The 22,262-nt window shown below is 43.1% G+C and overlaps 1 protein-coding gene across 3 annotated transcripts in view; it reads left to right on the forward strand.

The window, feature by feature from the left end:
- Positions 1–7,954, forward strand: part of UMAD1 (UBAP1-MVB12-associated (UMA) domain containing 1) — a 37,033-nt gene extending 29,079 nt beyond the window's left edge. For all 3 annotated transcript variants that reach the window (XM_040431242.1, XM_040431243.1, XM_040431241.1), the window contains 2 exons: positions 2,609–2,697; positions 7,237–7,954. In XM_040431242.1, the coding sequence (XP_040287176.1) occupies positions 2,609–2,697; positions 7,237–7,494 (347 nt within the window). In that variant the 3' untranslated portion in view covers positions 7,495–7,954. The remainder of the gene's footprint in view (positions 1–2,608; positions 2,698–7,236) is intronic.
- The last annotated feature ends 14,308 nt before the right edge of the window (positions 7,955–22,262 follow it).

Below are 22,262 nucleotides of genomic sequence, written 5' to 3' on the forward strand. Positions count from 1 at the left end.
TTTCAAGTGGTCTTAAACTTTTGATCAGGACTGTATAAATAATACCGCCCCATATGTGCTCCCCCAGTATGGCAGATACAGTATAAACTAATCCCAGCTAATCAACGCAGATTGCAAACAAATGTGCCTAATCTTAAATAAATTCTTTCGGAGACGTCTGATCCGGAGATTAACCGTTCCGATGATCTGCAGATTATTTGTCCACTTTCCGATGTGAATGTGTGTTTTTTTTTTTTGTTTTGTTTTGTGTGAAGAATTTGAAGTAGTTGGCGGATTTACCTACAGTATAATCCCAGGCAGAGGCCGTTTCTTTTTTTTCAGCATCGAAACCCAATGACTTTATGGTCACGTCAAGCTTAAAGGGGCGTTATTTCTATTTGCTCCCTGTTATCAGCCGGCAGATTTGCGTGCAGTGGTCTCCTAGTCCGGGATGGCTGCTTCCTTCCATGGTTTGCATGTGGTAATACAGTGCTGCTCCATTGACCTGAAAGTGCAGTACTCCACACGACCTGTGGACGGGGGTGGCGCTGTTTGTGATTTCCTGATCCTGTACATTAGCAAGGACTTTCTTTCCACAGTGATTGAAGGGAATGACTTTTCAGATATTCTGACCTGATTTCTTTCTTCATATATCGGTCAAGAGAGCTGAGCTTATTTTTTTTTTTTTCACTGAGACAGAGCTCCAGATCCTCTGCATAGACAGATTTAAAGGGGCTAGTCCCATAATACGCCCCCTATCCATGTACTTTATTAGGGAGCATGGACGTAATAATGCAGGGAACCCTGCCCAGCCATTTAGTCGGTGTATTAGATCCTTCTCTAGGATGAGTGCCGTGTAATACCGCACTTCTCCTGCAGTGGCCGCCGTCTGGTTCAGAAATCGGCGTTACTACTAGCTGGTTATCCTTTAGAAAATGGCTTGTCCAAATAGGATAACCCCTGAGTGGTGACCGCTTATCTACATGCAGCCACCATTAGAGGGAGCTGAGGAGCTAACTATTTATACATGAAACTTACTAATAAAATAGTATGCAGTGAGCTCCCCCTAGTGGTGGCTGCAAGTAACCAAGCATTGTTCTACTTGCATTCCCCATGTGATAATAATTCTGGAGCATCTCTTCTTTTCACTCTGCTGTGCCGTTCCTCTGTTATTCCTGCTAGAAGCATATGAATAAAGGTCCAACTGAGTGTTTTACAGTTGGTTGGGTAATACTGCACAGTCTAACACTATCCAATCATTCCTGCCAGTGTCAGACTGGGCGAGAGCAACTTCCTTCAAACTGGTAACACCCATGTGGACCTTCATTGCAAACTGCTAGTAATTAGTGCTGAGCGAACTTTTGGTTTGAAGTTCTGTGTACTAGGTTCGGTTTATCTAAGAATTCCATTACGGATTCCGCTACCACGGATTACTTGCGGATGAAGTCGACGGGGAAAATGTAAAATTTAAAGTCAAAATCCATGCGGGAAATTTTCTCAGCTGGTAGAGGAGATTTTGCACTTAAATCTGGAGCCTAAGAGGTGAAATCTGTGACAGCGTATATAGGGTCAGGGCGCTGACAGGCGACACCAGAACAGTCCTGCTGGAGCGGGATGGCGGGGGAGTCTGTGTATGCGTTGCATTGTATGTGTAGGGGTCACGGTTTTGTCTGCTAACTGCCCAACCTGCGTCAGACCCGAGGGCAGGGCTTATTATGGAATGTATACATGAGACTATACTTAAAGGGCCACTGTCAGGAGCAGCAGACATTACAGCCCCTGAGCGAGCAGGCTAACAAGCCGGCAGTGCGGGGCTCATTACTAGAGCAGGCTCTGATACATTATAATGAGCCCTGCCCTCGTGTCGATTCTGTCCAGCCTATAAATGGCCATTCACTGACAGCAAGCAGAGGTTTTAAAATGGCGAGGAACCAAAACGCAAACTATATCGCAGAGTTGTATTACTTTACACAATACGATCTAGATCAACCCCAAAAAAAACACTAATTTTAAAGGCACCACACTCAAGCTAAAATGACCGCTATCTATTGCCTGCAGTACCCAGCGCAGCCACTTGGAGGAGAACCCTTCTTTCAGCAGATTGTGGGAGTGCAGGGGGGGGTCATACCTCCCGTACGCCCACCAGTCTGAATCTCTAGTTAAAGGGGTTGTCTCTCCTGGCAGTATTGAGCCATCTGAGTGGCCAGAGCCTGACTGGCGCAGCTTCCCCGATTCTGATTCCCAGTAGCAGGACTTGGACGATCTCCTCGGGGGCTGCATTTGAAAAGAGGGATCTCAAATCCCTTTTTTATATATATAATCACACATTTGTAATGAGTAGGAATCTTCATCTGTCAGTCGGGTGTGCAGAAAGAGCCAAGCACCGTCACCGGGGTTTAGGCGGAGGAGGCCCCAGCGCTAGGACCCCCCCCCCGACATAACCTTCATCTTCTATTCTGTAGATACGTGAAGAATGCTAACTGATCTAATGCCCCTTTTAAGCGGGTATTCCCATTTTCTAAAGTGACCATTATATACCGCCTAGTAATCCAGAATATCTCGGAGTCGTCTTGTACATCAGATTTTGCATTTACCCTAAGAACGTCTCTTTGTGGTTTTTTTTGTACAGGACAGACCCCGGCTGAGCGGAGGGACTCCACTCCCCCATTTCCTAGCAGTGATCTACCCTACAATCTACCCTACAATCTGCCCTACCAGGTAATGTAGCCCCAGAGCTTATACTTGGGGTCTCCAGCGATGCTTTTGGCTTTGGTTGGCTGCCAGCTTCCCCGAACCTTTCACACAAGCGCTGGAATCCTAGAAAGGTAAATGGGTGTTAGGGCACTTTCACACTAGCGTTATTCTTTTCCGGCATAGAGTTCCGTCAAAAGGACTCAATGCCGGAACAGAACTGATCAGGCATATCCCCATGCATTCTGAATGGATAGAAATCCGTTCAGTTTGCATCAGTATGCCTTCCGTTCAGTCACTGTCAGGCGTTTTGGCCGGACATAATACCGCGGCATGCTGCGGTATTATGTCCGTCCAAAATGCCTGATCAGTCGCCGGAATGCCGGATCCGGCATTAATAACCATTGACTTGCATTAGTGCCGGATACAGCATTGCAAAACAACTGAAGGACGGATCGCAGACCGGGAAAACTGTGAAAAAGACTGCAAGACGGATCCGTCCATCCGCATGACAAGCAGAGAGACTGATCCGTTCTTGCAATGCATTTGTAAAAGGATCCGCACCCGGATCCGTCTACAAATGCTGTCAGTTGTCACACTGATCGGAGGATCCGGCAGGCAGCTCCGACTACGGAACTGCCTGCCGGATCACACTAACACTAGTGTGAAAGTACCCTTAGAAAAGTGTGAGGTTCGAGAGAGCAGCGGCACCCGGAAATCTTATGTAAAGAGGGCTCTGCATAGTGTTCTGGTGTGCATATGGCATAGAGGAGTAAACATGTAGTGCAGCCTGCAGATCACACGAGAAAGTGCAGTGACTGTCCATTCTAAGAATACTTCTTCTCTGTTCTATCAAATTAAAGGGCATGTCCATTTATTTATTATATTATAAAGTTTTACAGAATTGTCACTGTGTACATACATTACTTATCCTGTACTGATCCTGAATTACATCCTGTATTATACTCCAGAGCTGCACTCACTATTCTGCTGGTGCAGTCACTGTGTACATACATTACTTATCCTGTACTGATCCTGAGTTACATCCTGTATTCTACTCCAGAGCTGCACTCACTATTCTGCTGGTGCAGTCATTGTGTACATACATTACACTACTTATTCTGTACTGATCCTGAGTTACATCCTGTATTATACTCCAGAGCTGCACTCACTGTTCTGCTGGTGAAGTGGATGCAAAGCAGGGGCAGTACAGAATAGGTATGTGCAGATTAGCGAATGCAGCTCTTGAGTATTATACAGGATCAGTACATAGGAGCAGTATTATAGTAGTTATATTCTTGTACATAGGAGCAGTATTATAGTAGTTATATTCCTGTACATAGGAGCAGTATTATAGTAGTTATATTCTTATAGATAGGAGACAGTATTATAGTAGTTATATACTTGTACATAGGGGCAGTATTATAGTAGTTATATTCTTGTACATAGGAGCAGTATTATAGTAGTTATATTCTTATAGATAGGAGACAGTATTATAGTAGTTATATTCTTGTACATAGGGGCAGTATTATAGTAGTTATATTCTTGTACATAGGAGCAGTATTATAGTAGTTATATTCTTGTACATAGGAGCAGTATTATAGTAGTTATATTCTTGTACATAGGAGCAGTATTATAGTAGTTATATTCTTGTACATAGGAGCAGTATTATAGTAGATATATTCTTGTACATAGGAGCAGTATTATAGTAGTTATATTATTGTACATAGGAGGCAGTATTATAGTAGTTATATTCTTGTACATAGGAGCAGTATTATAGTAGTTATATTCTTGTACATAGGAGCAGTATTATAGTAGTTATATTCTTGTACATAGGGGCAGTATTATAGTAGTTATATTATTGTACATAGGAGGCAGTATTATAGTAGTTATATTCTTGTACATAGGAGCAGTATTATAGTAGTTATATTCTTGTACATAGGAGGCAGTATTATAGTAGTTATATTCTTGTACATAGGAGCAGTATTATAGTAGTTATATTCTTGTACATAGGAGCAGTATTATAGTAGTTATATTCTTGTACATAGGAGCAGTGTTATAGTAGTTATATTCTTGTACATAGAAGCAGTATTATAGTAGTTATATTCTTATACATAGGAGGCAGTATTATAGTAGTTATATTCTTGTACATAGAAGCAGTATTATAGTAGTTATATTCTTATACATAGGAGCAGTATTATAGTAGTTATATTCTTGTACATAGGAGCAGTATTATAGTAGTTATATTCCTGTACATAGGAGCAGTATTATAGTAGTTATATTCTTGTACATAGGAGCAGTATTATAGTAGTTATATTCTTATAGATAGGAGACAGTATTATAGTAGTTATATTCTTGTACATAGAAGCAGTATTATAGTAGTTATATTCTTGTACATAGAAGCAGTATTATAGTAGTTATATTCTTATACATAGGAGCAGTATTATAGCAGTTATATTCTTGTACATAGTAGCAGTATTATAGTAGTTATATTACTGTACATAAGAGACAGTATTATAGTAGTTATATCCTTGTACATAGGAGCAGTATTATAGTAGTTATATTCTTGTACATAGGAGGCAGTATTATAGTAGTTATATTCTTGTACATAGGAGGCAGTATTATAGTAGTTATATTCCTGTACATAGGAGCAGTATTATAGTAGTTATATTCTTGTACATAGGAGCAGTATTATAGTAGTTATATTCTTGTACATAGGAGCAGTATTATAGTAGTTATATTCTTGTACATAGGAGCAGTATTATAGTAGTTATATTCTTGTACATAGGAGCAGTATTATAGTAGTTATATTCTTGTACATAGGAGCAGTATTATAGTAGTAATATTCTTGTACATAGGAGCAGTATTATAGTAGTTATATTCTTGTACATAGGAGCAGTATTATAGTAGTAATATTCTTGTACATAGGAGCAGTATTATAGCAGTTATATTCTTGTACACAGGAGGCAGTATTATAGTAGTTATATTCTTGTACATAGGAGCAGTATTATAGTAGTTATATTCTTGTACATAGGAGCAGTATTATAGTAGTTATATTCTTGTACATAGGAGCAGTATTATAGTAGTTATATTCTTGTACATAGGAGCAGTATTATAGTAGTTATATTCCTGTACATAGGAGGCAGTATTATAGTAGTTATATTCTTGTACATAGAAGCAGTATTATAGTAGTTATATTCTTATACATAGGAGCAGTATTATAGTAGTTATATTCTTGTACATAGGAGCAGTATTATAGTAGTTATATTCCTGTACATAGGAGCAGTATTATAGTAGTTATATTCTTGTACATAGGAGCAGTATTATAGTAGTTATATTCTTATAGATAGGAGACAGTATTATAGTAGTTATATTCTTGTACATAGAAGCAGTATTATAGTAGTTATATTCTTGTACATAGAAGCAGTATTATAGTAGTTATATTCTTATACATAGGAGCAGTATTATAGCAGTTATATTCTTGTACATAGTAGCAGTATTATAGTAGTTATATTACTGTACATAAGAGACAGTATTATAGTAGTTATATCCTTGTACATAGGAGCAGTATTATAGTAGTTATATTCTTGTACATAGGAGGCAGTATTATAGTAGTTATATTCTTGTACATAGGAGGCAGTATTATAGTAGTTATATTCCTGTACATAGGAGCAGTATTATAGTAGTTATATTCTTGTACATAGGAGCAGTATTATAGTAGTTATATTCTTGTACATAGGAGCAGTATTATAGTAGTTATATTCTTGTACATAGGAGCAGTATTATAGTAGTAATATTCTTGTACATAGGAGCAGTATTATAGTAGTTATATTCCTGTACATAGGAGGCAGTATTATAGTAGTTATATTCTTGTACATAGGAGGCTGTATTACAGTATTTATATTCTTACTGTATAGATAGGAGCGGTATTATAGTAGTTATATTCTTGTACATAGGAGGCAGTAATATAGTTTGTGTGATACAGATATATGGTGTCACTTCCCTTCCCCACTCTTATAGCTGGTTTACATTTCTGTACAGCAGGAGGCCACAGTGAGCACAATAGAAATGTTATCTATCAGGACGCGGTATGATGTATGATGTATGTACCTTCTCTAAGGCATGATGGGAGTGCCCTGCAGTTTCAGCATCTACATTTCCATCAGTCACATTGTGGACGTTCTGTTTGGTGTCACTGTTACCCGCAGTTTACAGCGATACAATGTGTGTATCTGATGGGTGTGATGTGTGTAATTTACTTCCATGTGCGGAGAGGGAAGCCATTTATCTCCACTTGACAGAATTTCCTCCAGCTGTCATGAATAGGAAACCAAAACTGTTCCCAGTAATAAATTTGGTTCTGCATCCCCGGTGAAATTATTTTTACCGTAAAATGCAGAGACTCCAGCACTCGATGGTTTGGATAGAGGTGTAATATTTAGTAGATTTCCTATAATCGGGCCGTAGCTGATCCCACAGACACTGGTGTGAATACTTCTGTATCAGGATACGCAGTTGGTGCAGCATTTAGTGCGTTCCTAACCTGATTCTACCTTTTGTTTTTAGCTGCCGCCAGGAAACTTCTCACAAGTGAACAGCCCTGACTCTGGTTCTGCCAAGGTGGCCAGTCAGATCGCAGAAGGGAACTCGACCATGGCCGACTTGCTGAACGACATCCCCTTTATCCTGGCCCCCCAGGTTCAGGAGGTACAGAACATCTGCCATGAACTTCCGGAGCCGGTCGCCGTATACAGCCTGGATGAGACGTTCGCCAGATTCCATTATGACTTCACCCTGGAGAACTCTGTGCTGTGTGGACTCTGAGCCCTCGCTGCCTCCGTTCTCACCCGTTCAGGCACTTTAAGATTTTTTTATTTTTTATTTAATTTTATCCATTTGTATGGCGCAGACACATGCTGCAGCGCAGTACAGAGAGGGTCATCACTCACATCGGCCCTGCTCTCTACTGGGGCTCACGTTCTAGATTGTGATCACTTCTTTTCACGTTTGTGATGCTGCTATTGAAGAAATATTACCACCCACTAACAGCCTGATGGCACCGCCATCACGGACTCCCTACACATCCTCTTCTTCACCAACAGTGATAAATGTTATGTTTTCATTAGACTATGGTGTAAGTGACAGAGGTGGTGGACAGCGTCTTTATATGAGTTTCAGTGGTAATGGATTGGATCACGTTATTTTTAGCTGTCTGCAGAACTGAAACCGCAATCGTTATTTATTCAATATAGAATTCATCTACATAAATAGTTCAGTCACTGTGTGCATGTGTTACTGATCCTGTATTATACTCCAGAGCTGCACTCACTATTCTGCTGGTGGAGTCACTGTGTACATGCATTACTTATCCTGTATTATACTCCAGAGCTTCACTCATTATTCTGCTGGTGAAGTCACTGAGTACATACATTACTTATCCTGAGTTACATCCTGTATTATACTCCAGAGCTGCACTCACTATTCTGCTGGTGGAGTTACTGTGTACATACATTACTTATCCTGTACTGATCCTGAGTTACATCCTGTATCATACTCCAGAGCTGCACTCACTATTCTGCTGGTGGAGTTACTGTGTACATACATTACTGATACTGAGTTACATCCTGTATCATACTCCAGAGCTGCACTCACTATTCTGCTTGTGCAAATGGAAGAAGTTTGGAGCCACCAGGTTCCTTCCTCGAGGTGGCCGCCCCACCAGCCTAGTGGTCACCCTGGCTGAACTCCAAAGGGCCTGTGTACAGATGGGAGAAACTTCCAGAAGGTCAACCATCACTGCAGTACTCCACCAATCTGACCAGAAAAAAAACCTCTCCTCAGTAAAAGACCAATGTAAATCGCCTGGAGTTTGCAAACATAAAAAAAAGCTCCTGGTGGACTCTCAGACTGTAAGAAACAAGATTCCATGGTCTGATGAAACCAACATTTGCCCTGCTCATCACCTGTCCAATACCATCCCTACAGTGAAGCATGTTGGCAGCATCATGCTGGGGGGTCGGGAGACCGGTCAGTGTGGAGGGAAAGATGAAGAGATATATTCTTAATGAAAGCCTAAACCAGAGTGTTCTGGACCTGAGACTGGGCCAAGGGTTCACCTTCCAACAAGACAATGACCCTAAGCACATGGCCAAGACAACACAGGAGCGGGTTATGGACAACTCTGTGAATGTCCTAGAATGGCCCAGCCAGAGCCCTGAACCCAGTGGAACATCTCTGGAGAGACCTGAAGATGGCTGTCCACTGACGGCCCCCATCCAACCTGACAGAGATTGAGGGGATCTGCAGAGAAAAAAAGGCAGAAAATCCCCAAACCCAGGTGTACACCTTGTGGTATCATCCCCAAGAAGACTGGAGGCTGTAATCACTGCTAAAGGGGCTGAATACTTCTGTCAACGTGAGATTTTAGCTTTTCCTTTTCAGTAAATTAGTAAAGATTTCTCACATTCTGTTTTCACTTTCTCACTATGGGGGACTGAGTGCAGAAGGATGGGGGGAAAATTAGAACTTTTAGTATTTTAGCATAAGGAGCAATATGAGAAAAGGTAAAAAAAAAAAGTGACAGGGTCTGAAGACTTTCTGAATGCACTGTATCATCCTTCTCCGTTACCTTCCACTTACATGTCGGCCATTCTGGATATGGCAGCGTGTCCTGGTGGCTCTTTCGGAGATGGGCCTTTCATCATCCCTAATATTAAATATGTTTACGGGTTGTCACGATTTTATGCACTACAGAATATGTCAGCACTATATAAATAAAGTATATCATTATCCTTTTTCTTATTATTTTATATAAGAAGGACCCCTTTGATATTATCGGCGGGGGTCCCAGAGATGGAACTCCAGCAATCAACACCTCACCCATGTATATTCGTTTAAAAAAAAAAGTTCGTCTATTTAAAAAAACATTTTGTCTACAGCACCACGTGTTTCCATGGTAACAGACTACAAACACCCTGTATGTAGTCTTAAACTTAAAGGGGTATTCTGGTTCTAGCCCCTATTCACAGGATGGAGGATAAATATTATATCGGTGGGGGGACCTACTGCTGGGAACCCCACCGATCCTCCCTGGGGAGCCCACAAAATGAACGGAAAAGCCGGTCAAACGTGTTCTTGGCCGCTCCACTTGTTTGTATGGGAGTTCTGGAGATAGCCGAGTACAGCGTTCAACTATCTCCGGGACTCTAAAAGAAGTAAATGAAGTAGCCACATGCAGGTCTAACAGCTGCGCCAGTTATTTTTAGGGGCTCCATGGGATACGGGATCTCCGTTCTTATGATTGGTGGGCATCCCCACGATCTAGTAGTTGTTCCCATAACTTTATATAACTGGGATTCCCCTTTAAGTCACCTCTCACTCCGTACCGTTTTTTTTTGCTTGCTAATATTCTTGTTATACATCTGTATATAGTAGCTCCCCCTGGTGGTGGCTGCAGGGAGACAGAATTTTATAGTTTTAGGGGGCTTGGGTTCTGTTGTTTCGATTATTGATGGCATAAGTGCTGAGGGTTTCCGATCTTTAGAAACCCCAATCATCTCCAGAAGAAGGTACAGCACTAATAAATTAATATGCGGTGGGGCCACCATTCGGCCTCTGGTCTGCAGATATGAAAGGAAGTGCTCTGAGGAAGCTCACTCTTCATCTGTGTCTGTAGAAGTGTCACGGTTCTTGCTTCTGAACATAAAACGTGTACTATGTCCCTGTGTGCCAAGCGTTATCTTGTGCAATCAGATAGCATTATGTAGATTGAGATCAATGCACTCGGCTGAAAGAGGATGAAGGTGCAGTCAGACGTTAAACAGCATTTCGTCCTACCCGAAGACGACTCCAGTAGATTAAGTCCTCTGTCAGGATGGTCAAAATTGTAATTTTCTGCTTTGCTTGGATCCTGGAAAAGCTGGGTGACAACCAATAAGGTAAACTCCCAGGCGCTGTTACCCAGTTTCATGTGACTCTAATTGCAATTTGGCCTTACTGTGCAGTGATATATCCCCACTCTCATACAGAATTATAGTCTGTGTGTGTATATGTATATGTATATATATATATATATATATATATATATATATATATATATATATACACTGCTCAAAAAAATAAAGGGAACACTTAAACAACACAATGTAACTCCAAGTCAATCACACTTCTGTGAAATCAAACTGTCCACTTAGGAAGCAACACTGAGTGACAATCAATTTCACATGCTGTTGTGCAAATGGGATAGACAACAGGTGGAAATTATAGGCAATTAGCAAGACATCCCCAATAAAGGAGTGGTTCTGCAGGTGGTGACCACAGACCACTTCTCAGTTCCTATGCTTCCTGGCTGATGTTTTGGTCACTTTTGAATGCTGGCGGTGCTTTCACTCTAGTGGTAGCATGAGACGGAGTCTACAACCCACACAAGTGGCTCAGGTAGTGCAGCTTATCCAGGATGGCACATCAATGCGAGCTGTGGCAAGAAGGTTTGCTGTGTCTGTCAGCGTAGTGTCCAGAGCATGGAGGCACTACCAGGAGACAGGCCAGTACATCAGGAGACGTGGAGGAGGCCGTAGGAGGGCAACAACCCAGCAGCAGGACCGCTACCTCCGCCTTTATGCAAGGAGGAACAGGAGGAGCACTGCCAGAGCCCTGCAAAATGACCTCCAGCAGGCCACAAATGTGCATGTGTCTGCTCAAACGGTCAGAAACGGACTCCATGAGGGTGATATGAGGGCCCGACGTCCACAGGTGGGGGTTGTGCTTACAGCCCAACACCGTGCAGGACGTTTGGCATTTGCCAGAAAACACCAAGATTGGCAAATTCGCCACTGGCGTCCTGTGCTCTTCACAGATGAAAGCAGGTTCACACTGAGCACATGTGACAGAGTCTGGAGACGCCGTGGAGAACGTTCTGCTGCCTGCAACATCCTCCAGCATGACTGGTTTGGCATTGGGTCAGTAATGGTGTGGGGTGGCATTTCTTTGGAGGGCCGCACAGCCCTCCATGTGCTCGCCAGAGGTAGCCTGACTGCCATTAGGTACCGAGATGAGATCCTCAGACCCCTTGTGAGACCATATGCTGGTGCGGTTGGCCCTGGGTTACTCCTAATGCAAGACAATGCTAGACCTTATGTGGCTGGAGTGTGTCAGCAGTTCCTGCAAGACGAAGGCATTGATGCCATGGACTGGCCCGCCCGTTCCCCAGACCTGAATCAAATTGAGCACATCTGGGACATCATGTCTCGCTCTATCCACCAACGTCACGTTGCACCACAGACTGTCCAGGAGTTGGCAGATGCTTTAGTCCAGGTCTGGGAGGAGATCCCTCAGGAGACCGTCCGCCACCTCATCAGGAGCATGCACAGGCGTTATAGGGAGGTCATACAGGCACGTGGAGGCCACACACACTACTGAGCCTCATTTTGACTTGTTTTAAGGACATTACATCAAAGTTGGATCAGCCTGTAGTGTGTTTTTCCACTTTAATTTTGAGGGTGACTCCAAATCCAGACCTCCAAGGGTTAAAAAATTTGATTTCCATATTATTTTTTTTGTGTAATTTTGTTGTCAGCACATTCAACTATGTAAAGAACAAAGTATTTCAGAAGAATATTTAATTAATTCAGATCTAGGATGTGTTATTTTTGTGTTCCCTTTTATTTTTTTGAGCAGTGTGTATATATATATATATACTATGTAATATATATGTGGATTTGTGCTTGTATATTATAATCTATGTGTATATACAGTACAGACCAAAAGTTTGGACACACCTTCTAATTCAAAGAGTTTTCTTTATTTTCATGACTATGAAGGCATCAAAACTATGAATTAACACATGTGGAATTATATACATAACAAACAAGTGTGAAACAACTGAAAATATGTCATATTCTAGGTTCTTCAAAGTAGCCACCTTTTGCTTTGATTACTGCTTTGCACACTCTTGGCATTCTCTTGATGAGCTTCAAGAGGTAGTCCCCTGAAATGGTCTTCCAACAGTCTTGAAGGAGTTCCCAGAGATGCTTAGCACTTGTTGGCCCTTTTGCCTTCACTCTGCGGTCCAGCTCACCCCAAACCATCTCGATTGGGTTCAGGTCCGGTGACTGTGGAGGCCAGGTCATCTGGCGGTGCACCCCATCACTCTCCTTCATGGTCAAATAGCCCTTACTTTCAAAGTTTTCCCAATTTTTCGGCTGAATTACTGACCTTCATTTCTTAAAGTAATGATGGCCACTCGTTTTTCTTTACTTAGCTGCTTTTTTCTTGCCATAATACAAATTCTAACAGTCTATTTAGTAGGACTATCAGCTGTGTATCCACCTGACTTCTCCTCAACGCAACTGATGGTCCCAACCCCATTTATAAGGCAAGAAATCCCACTTATTAAACCTGACAGGGCACACCTGTGAAGTGAAAACCATTTCAGGGGACTACCTCTTGAAGCTCATCAAGAGAATGCCAAGAGTGTGCAAAGCAGTAATCAAAGCAAAAGGTGGCTACTTTGAAGAACCTAGAATATGACATATTTTCAGTTGTTTCACACTTGTTTGTTATGTATATAATTCCACATGTGTTAATTCATAGTTTTGATGCCTTCATAGTCATGAAAATAAAGAAAACTCTTTGAATGAGAAGGTGTGTCCAAACTTTTGGTCTGTACTGTATATGTGTGGGCCTCCAAGCAATCTTGAGTTCAGTAGGGCACATCTGGATGATAGGTACTGCCATGGGGTCCAACATAAGGCCCTCACTAATTATAATTGGCTACCCGTGATGGGTGCATTATGTGGTGTTATGGAATTCACCAGTGTATGAAACCTCTTGTACCATAACCTTGAGGTTGACCAGAGTCCTCATTGTAAGCCTTTCATCCTCTTAAATAGGTGGGCGGTCCTTAGGCAACAGTCCAAGTAGTAGTCACCATTTGTCAGCAGGTACACCGCTAAAGATTTCAGGCAGAAGTTCCAGGAATGATCGGCGATGTAGCAAAAGAGGTTGACAACAAAGAGTTTAATAGAGAAGGTAACAGGTATATATTCAAAGGGCAAGGCAGGTGCAAAGGTGAGGACGTAGTGAAACTTGAAACAATTGCAATACTGCAAGCGGTCGGGGGTCATTAACCTGAGGTTTGGTGTGGGCTGGAGGGGTGACTGAGGCCGCACCTTTTGCTGTAACCAGACATGAGCAAGCCTGCAGGTTAGGAAGCCATCTGCATTGAACCGGATTGTGGTGCTAGACCAAAAGAGTCTAAAGATTATGCCTGTTGCCTGGAGCTAGACCCCATTACAACCCCTCGAAGTGTCACTTTACGGCTATGATCTAGGGATTCCCGCCGATCCCCTGGCAGACTGCAGCTAAGGCTGGTTTGAGGCAGCTGTATTAGGGTTGCGGGACCCGGACTCCTTGTGGTTTCGCAGAATTACATGGGACCTTCTTGCCGCTTCTGAGCCCTAGTGGCCACATGTCTATAGCCACAACTTGGTGCATAAATGTATCTACCAAATATCTAATGGTACAGAATATGGGAGTGTAGGAACAGAGTACTAGGGCGTGTATATAAGCAGCTCGCAACATTGTACCTAATAGTGTATTGTGTTTTTATGTTTTATATGTATGTGTGTTTGATCTTGTATGAAGCTTTTTGTATGAGAGATCTATCTCCATATCCTCCTCCCCATAAATAAGTACACAGATACGTTTACCGTTAAGCACTCAGTCTATTACTTTGCACCTGCAAGTGGCTTTTGGAAAATTTTCAATTTTTATTTTATTTTTTCATTTGTGGTTTTTACCATGTGAATTTCAAGAAGAAAGCAGGTCAACAGGTCAGAGAACAGCGCCACTGCAGATGTTGATGGATGGCGATATAAAGGAAATCGTTCCGGTTGCAGAATGAGAGCTGCAAAACTCTTATAAACATCTGTTCTGCTCTCACAGTCGTGTATTAGCTTCCTGCTCACCAGTGAATGCACCGACATCTACACTTGCTAGCAAAATATAGGCCTCTATCTTAAAGGGCAGTTTCAATGCTTAGGTACATGAAACAGCATGCATGTACTAATATGGCATCAGGGAGTATGTGTCTCAACTACTGTAATGGTGGACGTGCCCACCCAGGAGGACAGCTGTAATACACCAGGCCTGTCAACATGATCTACAGGGCCGACATCACTATGCAGACAACTTGGGAGAGGTTAACGCACACATACAAAATGTGTTGCAGCCACTGACACTGGATCCGAATTGGGGCATTCATGGAAAAGTGGCCACATATCACAGCTGTCCCATTTATTTAGGAGTTATGAAAAGAGCTGGCCACGCTTAATTCCTCATCTGGACATGGAAGCTGCTGGCCGCCTCACGAGGTGGGTTGGAGAACCACCTTTCTATGGCATAAATGTCTATGATGGGAATATCCCTTTAAAGAGGAAAGACTAATAAAGCATAAACGTGGCTGACAATAAAGGGTAAAAATGTGGTCATCTTCCAAATCATAATTGTAACGGCATACAAGGCAATGCTCCAAACTCCCGAACGGAACCTCACGAATAGCTGCTAGCAGACGAATAGGAAACGCACCCAAGCAGCTTACACTCCTAGCAATCAGTCTCTAACAGCATACAGTGAATCCCCCCCAAGAACGAGACGAGGCTCCGTGTTGAGGGTCAAGCAGTGGTCACACATAGCTGTGTGTTTATTGATCTTATATAACATTGGTACACATCAGTACCACCCACAGGGTTTTGTAAAAACAACCAATAACCACGTACAATACAGTAAAACACTCCCACACAAAATCCTCCCCTCTGCCTGTGATATAATTATGGTACAATGGGTTGATGTAAGTATCACAGGCAGGAGAATACACAATGTCCTCTGTCCTGGAGACAACCGAGGAGTCATTCAATTATCTCTCAGGACAAAGGGAAATCGCCAATACACACGTGGAGACAATAGGACAGACATCACCACTCAAACATACAATGTCCCACCCTTTACAGTAACATAGACATTTAACATATCCCAAATTGGCACGAATTAGACCAGGGGTTCAAAAGTTAGTAAAAGTCCTTTGTGAACAAAGGAAGCATGGCTGATGAGAGGGCCCATAATCCTGGGGCAAGAGGCTGGCAACCCGGCCCCTCCAAAACCCAGTGGCGAGGTTAGTTTCGCCACACATCTCCCCTTTTCCAAACGGACTAACAGGGTATCTGACCTTCTGCCGGTGCCCTTGTTAGTCCAGCAGCCCACCCACAAAATAGAAACAGCAGTACAGCCCACCCACAATAAATGGTTACTACACTTGAGCAAGGGATAAACTTGTCCATGTCCAGGTGCCTCACCACAGCTGTGTGGGGGATTGGTAGACTGCCTTGGTGAGTTGCTGAGTGGGCAGAGACCAGCGGTACTTTGCCCTTGTGCCAGCGCTACCACGGAAGAAGCCTGGTTGTTGGAGGGGGAGACCGACTGTCTCCCCTTTAGATACACCGCTCTGCTGTTGTAGGGAGAGACCGACTGTCTCCCCTTTAGATAGACCACCATGCTGCTGTGGGGGGAGACCGACTGTCTCCCCTTTGGCTAAATAGCCCTATTGCTGGGGGACAGGACTGACTGTCCCTACCCCCTGTGCTGTGAGTGCAGAGACCATGGTCCCATCTGCACGGTTGTGGGGCTTACTGTCTGCCCCTGGTGCGTTAAACTGCCGCTGGCGGATGGAGACTGGGCTCCCAATTCCCTGTACATCACACGGCCGCTGGGGAATGGAGACTGGGCTCCCAATTCCCTGCATATCACACTGCCGCTGGGGAATGGAGACTGGGCTCTCAATTCCCTGTAGATTACACGGCCGCTGGGGAATGGAGACTGGGCTCCCAATTCCCTGCATATCACACTATCGCTGGGGAATGGAGACTGGGCTCCCAATTCCCTGCATATCACACTGCCGCTGGGGATTGGAGACTGGGCTCCCAATTCCCTGTACATCACACGGCCGCTGGAGAATGGAGACTGGGCTACCAATTCCCTGCATATCACATTGCTGCTGGGGGACAGGACCGACTGTCTCTGCCCCCTGTAACTCAGCCTGCCGCTGGGGAATGGAGACTGGGCTCCCAATTCCCTGCAGGACTGGTGGAGAGACCTCGGTCCCATCTCCACCGGCCACCTGGGGTTCTTCCCAGTAAACCTCCACAATATCCTCCCAGCTGAAGAGCTCTGGACCTGGGTCTGTCATCTTGCTTTCCTGCTGAGCCTTCCCAATGGAGTGGAAGAGATCTCGGTAGTCCTGCTCCATTTCCCACTCCAGGGTTGCTAGGTGAGCCAGGTCTTTCTCTACCTCATGGGGGTCATCCCAATCCTGCCTAGCATTTCTCTCATAGAAAATGTCCTGAAGTCTGGACTGTGCAGGGCTCCCGAAGTCAGGCTCTGCAAAGGACTCCCATAACAAGCCAGGACCATCAAACTCCTCTCCCTCTGGCTTGTCATGCTCAGCTGTCCAGGGTATATACTGTGCATATACCACAAGAGCGCCTGGTAGGCATCCTCCAGCCATAGCTCCTGCCATATCCGGTGCTCTAGTTCCTTCACCCATTCCTCCAGGGGCTGCTCTCCCAGGAAGGGCATCCGCAGGGCCACTTGCTTCTGCAATCGCTGCTCTTCACTGGGGAGACTCTCGCCTTGCTGGTATTGTACATTACCCAGGGCCTGGTACCAGATGTCTTTCCTTAATGCATCCCGGCCATCCAGGTCTTCCTCATCGTATGCCTTTGCTGGTTCCATCCTGCTGCTGTCAGGGACGCTGTACTGGGACATGCGTTGCCCTCAAATTGTAATTCCAGAGAATGATGTTACTTTGTAGCTGTCCTTCTGGGCTGTGAGAATGATCCCGCCGCTTGCCACCAATTGTAACGGCATACAAGGCAATGCTCCAAACTGCCAAACGGAACCTCACGAATAGCTGCTAGCAGATGAATAGGAAACGCACCCAAGCGGCTTACACTCCTAGCAATCAGTCTCTAACAACATACAGTGAATCCCCCCCAAGAACGAGACGAGGCTCCGTGTTGAGGGTCAAGCAGTGGTCACAGATAGCTGTGTGTTTATTGATCTTATATAACATTGGTACACATCAGTACCACCCACAGGGTTTTGTAAAAACAACCAATAACCACGTACAATACAGTAAAACACTCCCACACAAAATCCTCCTCTCTGCCTGTGATATAATTATGGTACAATGGGTTGATGTAATTATCACAGGCAGGAGAATACACAATGTCCTCTGTCCTGGAGACAACCGAGGAGTAATTCAATTATCTCTCAGGACAAAGGGAAATCGCCAATACACATGTGGAGACAATAGGACAGACATTACCACTCAAACATACAATGTCCCACCCTTTACAGTAACATAGACATTTAACATATCCCAAAATGGCACGAATTAGACCAGGGGTTCAAAAGTTAGTAAAAGTCCTTTGTGAACAAAGGAAGCATGGCTGATGAGAGGGTCCATAATCCTGGGGCAAGAGGCTGGCAACCCGGCCCCTCCAAAATCCAGTGGCGAGGTTAGTTTCGCCACAATAATTAGTCAACAAAAAATAAACCCTGACAATAATGAACATTAACCTATGGAAGATTGAGAATGACCCCATAAAATAATGAGACTGGCCCCATAATGCGAGAATGACTATATCAATGCATTAGAATTATCTAATGAAATAATGAGAATGGACCAATCAAAGAATGAGAAGTCTACAAAATGAGAATGACTCCATGAAATAATGAGAATAATGCTATAAATGGGACCTAATAATCCTATGAAATAACAAGAATTACCATATAAAGGAATAAAAATGACCCCATAATATATGAATGACCCTATCAATGGAAGAGAGGGATTTTATGAAATAATGAGAATGATCACAAAATATTATGAGAATTACCTTATCAATGGAAGAGACTGAGCTTATGAAATACCGAGAATGACCATATAATGGTATGAGAATACCTACCAATGGACAAGAATTATATTATGAAATAATGAACCGACCAATGGACGAGAATTGATCCCATGAAATAACAAGAATCACCATATGAAAGTGAAACTCGAAAAATTAGAATATTGTGCAAAAGTTCATTTATTTCAGTAATGCATCTTAAAAGGTGAAACTAACATACGAGATAGACTCATTACAGGCAAAGCGAGATATTACAAGCCTTTATTTGTTATAATTTGGATGATTATGGCTTACAGCTTATGAAACCCCAAAGTCACAATTTCAGAAAATTTAAATATTACATGAAATCAATAAAAAAGGGGGTTTAATAGAAAAATGTAGGACCTCTGTAAAGTATAATCATGCATATGTCCTCAGTACTTGGTTTGGGCCCCTCAATGCGGCGTGGCATGGATGCTATCTGCCTATTGCACTGCTGAGGTGTTATGGAAGACCAGGATGCTTCAATAGCAGCCATCAGCTCTTCTGCATTGTTCGGTCTCATGTCTCTCATCTTTCTCTTCGCAAGATTCTCTATGGGGTTCAGGTCAGGTGAGTTTGCTGGCCAATCAAGCACTGTAATCCCATGGTCATTGAACAAGGTTTTGGTACTTTCGGCAGTGTGGGCAGGTGCCAAGTCCTGCTGGAAAATGAAGTCACCAACTCCATAAAGCTCGTCTGCGAGCATGAAGTGCTCCAAAATCTCCTGGTAGACGAACCAACACCAACAGATGACATGGTTCCCCAAATCAACACAGACTGTGGAAACTTCACACTGGACTTGAAGCATCTTGCATTGTGTGCCTCTCCATTCTTCCTCCAGACGAATTTTAGAAATTTAAGTCCCTGTCACCAGAGCAGGGGTTTTTCATCTGCAAAAATGGGTTAATGTCACCCACCAATGGAACAGATGATTTTTAAAAATTTCGATCCCTGTCAACTATGCAGGGCAGGGGTTTATTCACGGCAAAACTGGGTTCATGTCACCCACCAATTGAACAGACTATTTTACAAAAATTAGTTCCCTGTCACCTATGCAGAGAAGGGTTTGTATACGGCAAAATTGGTAAAATGTCACCTGACAATGTAACAGACGATTTTTTGAAATTTAGGTTCTTGTCACCTATGCAGAGCAGGGGTTTATTCACGGCAAAAATGGTAAAATGTCACCCAAGAATGTAACAGACTCTTTTGCACCCTGCTCCCTTTTTTGCTGTGCTGGTGCCTCTGTGCGACCACCGCCTCTTCCTCCGAACTAGACAGGTCACTCGCATGACCTTGATTCCATGTGGGGTCTAGTACCTCATCATCCTCCACATTATCTTCCACCCACTCTTTACCCCTGTTCTCCTTGTCGGTCTGCAGACTGCAGAAAGCCACAGCAGTTGGCACCTGTGTTTTGTCATCATTAGAGACGTGCTGCGGTAGTCTTCCCATGTCCTCATCCTGAAACATAAGTGGTTGGGCATCAGTGCACTCAATCTCTTCCACTTCTGGTGCAAGGCTATGTGGATGGCCCACGGAAACCCTGCCAGCAGAGTCATCAAAAAGAATAACAGACTGCTGCATGACTTGGGGCTCAGACTGCTTGCCTGATTTGCAAGGGGGTGAGTTGAAAGACAGATGCCTATGGGCTGTAGGTGCCAACTCTGATCTTTCAGCAGGGGACTAGGTGGGAGACAATGCGAAGGAACTGAAGGCACTGTTAGCCCCCCAATCTACCATAGTCTGTACTTGTTCTGGCCTCACCATTCGTACTGTCCAAAATGCACTGTAAGCCGCAAATGTACTTTCTAGCGCAAAAGATGAGCATTTGTCACCCAACAATGTAACAGATGAATTAGTGAAATGTATTTCCTTGTCCACTAGGTAGAGCAGGGGTATATCACAGCCAAAAATTGGTGAATTTCACCCAACAATGTAACAGACAAATTAGTGAAATGTATTTCTCTTTCCACTATGTAGAGTAGGGGTATATCACAGCCAAAAACTTGGGATATGTCACCTCACAATGTAACAGACAAATAAGTGAAATGTATTTCCCTGTCCACTAGGGTATAGCACAGCCAAAAATTGGTGAATTTCACCCGACAATGTAACAGACAACTTAGTGAAATGTATTTCCCTGTCCACTAGGTAGAGCAGGGGTATATCACAGCCATAAATTTGTGAATTTCACCCGACAATGTAACAGACAAATTAGTTAAATGTATTTCCCTGTCTACTAGGTAGAGCAGGGGTATATCACAGCCAAAAATTGGTGAATTTCACCCAACAATGTAACAGACAAATTAGTGAAATGTATTTCCCTGTCTACTAGGTAGAGCAGGGGTATATCACAGCCAAAAATTGGTGAATTTCACCCAACAATGTAAAAGACGAATTAGTGAAATGTATTTCCCTGTCCACTAGGTAAAGCAGGGGTATATCACAGCCAAAAATTGGTGAATTTCACCCGACAATGTAGCAGACAAATGAGTGAAAATTATTTCCCTGTCTACTAGGTAGTGCAGGGGTATATCACAGCCAAAAATTTGTGAATTTCACCCGACAATGTAACAGACAACTTAGTGAAATGTATTTCCCTGTCTACTAGGTAGAGCAGGGGTATATCACAGCTAAAAATTGGTGAATTTCACCCGACAGTGTAACAGACAAATTAGTGAAATGTATTTCCCTGTCCACTAGGTAAAGCAGGGGTATATCACAGCCAAAAATTTGTGAATTTCACCCGACAATGTAACAGACAAATTAGTTAAATGTATTTCCCTGTCTACTAGGTAGAGCAGGGGTATATCATAGCCAAGAATTTGGGAATTTCACCCAACAATGTAACAGACGAATTAGTGAAATGTATTTCCCTGTCCACTAGGTAGAGCAGGGGTATATCACAGCCAAAAATTGGTGAATTTCACCCGACAATGTAGCAGACAAATGAGTGAAATTTATTTCCCTGTCCACTAGGTAGAGCAGGGTTATATCACAGCTACAAATTGGTGAATTTCACCCGACAGTGTAACAGACAAATTAGTGAAATGTATTTCCCTGTCTACTAGGTAGAGCAGGGGTATATCACAGCCAAAAATTGGTGAATTTCATCCGACAATGTAACAGACAAATTAGTTAAATGTATTTCCCTGTCTACTAGGTAGAGCAGGGGTATATCACAGCCAAGAATTTGGGAATTTCACCCAACAATGTAACAGACGAATTAGTGAAATGTATTTCCCTGTCCACTAGGTAGAGCAGGGGTATATCGCAGCCAAAGATTGGTGAATTTCAACCGACAATGTAACAGACAAATTAGTGATATTTATTTCCCTGTCTACTAGGTAGAGCAGGGGTATATCACAGCCAAAAATTGGTAAATTTCACCCGACAATGTAACAGACAACTTAGTGAAATGTATTTTCCTGTCCACTAGGTAGAGCAGGGGTATATCACAGCCAAAAATTTGGGAATGTCACCCAACAATGTAACAGACAAATTAGTGAAATGTATTTCCCTGTCTACTTGGTAGAGCAAACAGACAAATTAGTGAAATGTATTTTCCTGTCTACTAGGTAGAGCAGGGGTATATCACAGCCA

Source organism: Bufo bufo, chromosome 5 (assembly GCF_905171765.1).
Source record: "Bufo bufo chromosome 5, aBufBuf1.1, whole genome shotgun sequence".
Lineage (NCBI taxonomy): Eukaryota > Metazoa > Chordata > Amphibia > Anura > Bufonidae > Bufo > Bufo bufo.